The sequence below is a fragment of the Scardinius erythrophthalmus genome (genome assembly GCF_964197995.2).
Source record: "Scardinius erythrophthalmus genome assembly, chromosome: 5".
NCBI classification, from domain to species: domain Eukaryota; kingdom Metazoa; phylum Chordata; class Actinopteri; order Cypriniformes; family Leuciscidae; genus Scardinius; species Scardinius erythrophthalmus.
In genome coordinates this window covers 24,608,180-24,613,763 of record NC_138225.1, presented here as the reverse complement: position 1 = coordinate 24,613,763, position 5,584 = coordinate 24,608,180, and the positions used below count along the sequence as shown (strand labels likewise).

Genomic DNA, 5,584 nt, shown 5'->3' with positions numbered 1-5,584 from the left:
TAATGTTGAATCATTTATATACATGCAGCAGAGGATGGTGCTTGCGTAGTTTAAATCATGTCTCGTACTGTTTTGATACATGAAATGTGAAATGAAACAAAAACCATATAACTGCTTCAACATGGGTAGAACTGTCAAACCTGACCTTCTCACAGAGAAGAAATAACTACAGTCCACAGATTGTCCAAAACAACTCAAATAAATAGGAGCATTACAATAAGAAGCTGTTCACATTTTAACATCACAAATATGTACAGACGAACTCAACAGTTCCTCCTTGACGGCCACTGACTGATCAAGACCTTAGTGATCGATTTTGACAGTTTGAATTTTTTCAGTGGTTACAAGGATTTAAAAGTGCAAAACGTATGACCTCAAAAGACATTCACCATCTTAATAGCTTTTACAATTTCACCTCCTAAACGTTCTTGACAATGATATGCTGTGTATCATGTGCTCTTACATTGTATAATGTGTTTTCGGTACTGATATATTTTGTGACGGTATTACTGTCATTAAACATGAAATTGCTTGATTAATTCACAGAATATTGTACATATTATGGAAATTCCTAAAAAATTGCACAGTTATGCCTAGCTACATCTTGTATAAGTTTTGAAATAGTAAACAGTTTTTTTTATGCATCAGTGGAAATAAAGTATTCTGGTCACCTCAACATAAGAAAAAGGACATTTTAAACCACGAGTTCCAGCATGAGAAAAGCTAACAAGGCACTCTGGTTATTTGAACTTGTGACCTAATGAGGAATGTCTGAAAAAGGGAATTTGAAGTAGGGCAGCAGATATTGGATCGCTTGTACAACCCACAAGGTCTGTATATCCTTCCGATCTAATCAAGAGTCGGAAAAAATCTCCTCTCCCTGGGTCAAATCAGTCAGTCAATTTTATCTAGTCAAAAACGAATAGCCTTCCTAAGAACTTACAATATAGACACATTAAAAGAGCTCTGTCATTCGCCTCGTTGTCTAGATTATGCAGGATAACCTGTTGCTCAACAAAACAGTTACCAGAAAAGGAAGCCAGTTTGCCTCTCCATCCTCCTCTGCTCTTTCACCCTTTCCAGAACCCCATCATGTAGCAACATTCTATTTCCTACTTCAGTAACCAAATCTCTTTTCACTTTTTGTTTAGTATTCTGATTGGTGTTTTTTCTCGCAACTATTCTATCATTTTACTCTCATGAATTTTTCGATTTTTTTTCTTTCAATCGGAGTAGTTCTGATTCTGTTGGCAACGTTCAAATCAGGCTCCTGAAATGTATTCCCTCTTGCTGAACTGAGCGAGTTTTCCAGGCTCACTTTCAGCATGTTTCATATGCTTCTCTCTTCTAAGCTCGAAGTCTCGTCTGTGAAGGTGACTTGCAGCGGCTGGTGCTTGGAACACTGCGCTTCATTTGGGGTGGAGTGCGTGCACGAATGTGTGTTCACAAAGTCTGTGCTCGTTTCTGTTCTGTTTTCTCCGCTGCTGAGGTCTACCACCTGAGAGTCACTTGAGAGAAGGGTTTGCTCGGTTGAAGTTGAACACGTCCTGCTCTGCACAGAGTCACCACAGCAGCCCATCCCCTGTCCCGCGTCCAGGGGATACAAATATGTCTGTGACGTGCTGATCACCTCCGGCTGCTCGGGCAGAACCAGCGACGGCAAATCACGAGAGACAAACGATGAGCTGTGGACACCATTACTGCAGTGGAACTCCGTAGGGCTCCTCCCGTGACCACGTCCACCGATACGGCAAAAGAGGCACTTGATCTTTTCAAGAATCTTCTGCACAACCGTCTTTCTCAGCAGGATGTAGATCCAGGGGTCTAGAATGGGGTTGACAGAGGCAATTCGGATGGCCTTAAGGTCTGGGTTCACTGCTGCTGCTGTCCCTCCTGATGTGGGATACATCTGGTTCACAAACACCTGCACCTAGACAGGAAACGAGACATTATCTGTTTACTTCTTTATCTAGTCACCCTACATTGATTTCCGACACCAAACACAATCATGTTATGAGCACTGATATCAGATACTAGTTGTGCCTTTCTACTATGAGTCAACACATAATAAAATCAGCAGGGTACAGATCATTGAGATACCCATGTAGTGAATGTCAATTGATAACAATCAATAGATGGCTCCTACACTTACAAGTTATTTAGAGTGTGTGTGACAAACTTTATGGGCTTTTCAATCTAAGTCACTCTAAAAAATGCAGGGTAGTTTCAACCCATGCATGGTTGGGTCAATATGGACAAACCCAACCATTGGTTTAAATACAATTTTTTAGAGTGAAATACACGAAAAGATATGAACATTAAAAAAACATGTAGCATTTGTCTGACTATATTTTATAAATCCTAACTATGTCATTAATTTATAAAATGTTAATATATATATTATATAATGTTAAGAAATTAAAACTTGTCTGTTTCTGTACAATGCACTGACAATGATGCAGGTGGTACAATGCAAGGCCAAAAATAGGAAAAATTCACACACACACACACACACACACACACACACACACACACACACACACACACAAAAACCTTTTACAATAAAATTTAAGAAAATGATGGTTGGTTTACACAGGAAATTAGTATAAGTTGGGATAAGATTCATATTCATATATTTGTTTTCATATTTTTCATCTATATATTATATAGTCTATAGTGCCTTGCTAAATCTAATATACATTTTCCAGTATATTATAATGTAATTAATACTTTTTGCTTGTAATTTTACACTGCAATTTTAATGTATAGTATTGTAAAACACAATTTTGTGAATTCATGGACTTTTAAGGGGGAAACCAGTTTAAAGACCAGCAAATCATCTTAGCCTAGTTTACGTTTTTGTTGTTTTCAAAAACGTTGTTATCCCGCGTTAATACATATTGTGCAACATGCTCTTAATCAAAGTAGCCAACGCTGTCATTTCCCAAAAGCCATCAAATCCCTCTTACCACTAAAGGAATGGAGCAGATGAGCACGACACCCGACGTGGCTATGAGAACAATGAGCATCTGGATCTCCGCACCAGCCAGACGCGCGAAACTCCGCCTGCGCCTCATCTCCGCGACGCGCGCCTGGTCTGTCCCCAGCGAGGTTCTGCGCACGAAGCGCTTGTGCATCATGATGAGAGCCGCGCACACCAACACGTTACAAATGACGGTGGCGAGGATGAGGACGGAGCTGAAGCCCGCGTACATGTAGGAGAAAGTGGCGTTCGAGCTGTCGTTTTTATGCCAGTCGATGAAGCACCAGGTTCCTGGATGCTGGCGCGCCACGGATCCCAGTCCCATGCTGGGAAGAGCGCAGAAGAGCGCATTGGACACATAGATTCCCGCGAGCGTCAAGCCTGCCACCCGCTGGTCCACGTAGTGGTTATAGAAATAGGCATGATTGATGGCGAGGTACCTCTCGACGGACATGGCACAGATAATACTAAGACCTGCCAAAGAGAAGAAGAGTAAAATAAACCCGGAATACTGACACAGCGGATCCCCACCGGGCCACGCGCCCTTCACATAGGTGGCAATGGTGACTGGGCTCGCGAGCAGCGTGCCCAAGAGGTCAGTTACGGCAAGTCCACACACCAAGGTGTAAAACGTGGTCTCCTTTTGCTCTTTCCGTGACTTTTGAAGCACTACGATAGCAATAATGTTCCCGACCACGCCAAATATAAACATAATGACCGGGATGGTAGGGTCCCTGTTCATCTTCACCGAGTTGTTTTTCACATGCAGGTCGATGTTCAAATCAGATCGGTCACTTTACACGCGCTCAAGACGCATGACGTGAAATGCTGACTTCCCCAATCTATGTCAAAGATCCCACGATCATACTTTCCACATGTGTTTCATGCGCTGTTACGCGTCTCCAAAATATCCAAAGCGCGTCTCGGATTAGGATACATTTTGACTCGTCTGAGTCCGGTACACATGCGATCTTCCACAAATTCAGTCCTGTGTTTTTGCTCGTGAGAGGTGTGTAGTCCACAGTTGCCCTGAGTCTCAACTAAACTGACTCACAAGTTCTTCCCCGAGAGCTTTCTGCCAACTCCGCCCCCGAGCTTTAGAGCGCAGTCTTGCACCCTCCTGTCACTGCAAGTTTACACATATGTCTCCGCATAAAAAACCTACTGGGCTAATATTTATCTACTCATTGCCCTTTCTTCGTTTCTTTGTCTCTTTCTTCTAAAAATCAGACCTACATGCAAATCTACATGTGGATTTAAGCTGTTCTGTTTTTCTGATAAAGAATGTGTTTGCTCCTTAAGCCGCCTTTAAGAGAATTACAAAGGCAGCACATCCTGACAGCAACAAATATATATTATGACGTGTGACATTATAATACATGTGTTAAAATGGATAGCACATTTTGTTAGCACATTTTGTCTCTAAAAGGACCAGCATTTTCCTCCAAAAAATGTTCATATAAGGATGATCATATAAGTATATTCATATGTACTGCTTTTGACAGCACTGAAAATGTAATACAGCCACTTGTGATGACAGCCACTCCAAAGCCCCAGTCCACCATCCACCTTCAATGACCCTAATCCATCCTTGAGGAAGAAATAAAATATCTTTAAATTATCAAGATTTACATGCTGCCTTCAATGTTGAGTTTAAGTAGTGCAGTACTGTATAATTTATGCATTACATACATAAAAGGTGGGAGTTGACAAAATATATGCTATCCATTTTGTGTTACTTTACTAAAACTTTAATCACTGACAATGAGATTTATACACTTGTTGTGCAAAAAAGTCAAATTAACAAATCAAGTGTGGTCAGAAGGATTTTTGTTTTTGTTTTTTACATTCAGATTTTCACCGTAATTTTCTCATCTTAATTTTTTTTTAGCCATTGCACTTTCTGTTCCATTTTTTTTTTTTTTTTTGCATATGACCTGGGCTTCTGCCCATGGTTTTCTGCCAATGACTCACAGAATGCACAGCTTTTTAAATGTCATTCAACCAGATATTTCTGGATTTGTTTGCTTCCGTCATCTTGTGGTATGCCTTGTGCTTATTGACGTCTGGTGTCTGCTTAAGCTACAACAGACGCAATGTTATTGAAAGCCGTGCATGCACCAGCAACAACATCAAAGTATGTATGAGAACTGAGAACATTGTGGTTTTCTGTGAGGTTTGCACTTTTGGTGTCTTTTCGCTTTTATTTTAGTGTTATTGTTAGCTGAACTGTACAAAGGAAGTTGTGCGGCCAATAGTTCTCAGCAATGTCATGAACCAGTTAACTTGTAACAATAAATTTGTGATCACCAATCACTACCTCAGATCAAGAAACCCTCACCTATATGGTTATATATCTCACATTCAGTCTGAACAAAGAGCAGACGTTCATCACTGGGTAGGTTGTGTTCAAAGAGCACTTATTTTTAGTTCTGGTAGTGATTCACAATGCAAATTATTTTATTTTTTTAAAACTGCACTTGCAATATGAACATCACATTGCGTTAAGATATGAAGTCAAAACTAAAGTTGCAATTACGAGAAATAGGTAAAATTGTGACAAAGTTCAAATTGCAATTATGAGAAATAAAAAAATTAAAA

The 5,584-nt window shown here is 40.2% G+C and overlaps 1 protein-coding gene across 1 annotated transcript; it reads right to left on the bottom strand.

Annotated features, from left to right (window-relative positions):
- On the bottom strand, nt 1-4,133 carry ptger4b (prostaglandin E receptor 4 (subtype EP4) b). Its single transcript, XM_081365007.1, has 2 exons — nt 2,970-4,133; nt 1-1,930 (listed from the first exon to the last, which is right to left on the bottom strand). Exons 1-2 carry the CDS (start codon nt 3,723-3,725, stop codon nt 1,331-1,333), a joined length of 1,356 nt encoding a protein of 451 aa, XP_081221133.1. The 5' UTR covers nt 3,726-4,133; the 3' UTR covers nt 1-1,330.
- Between the last annotated feature and the right edge of the window lie 1,451 nt (nt 4,134-5,584).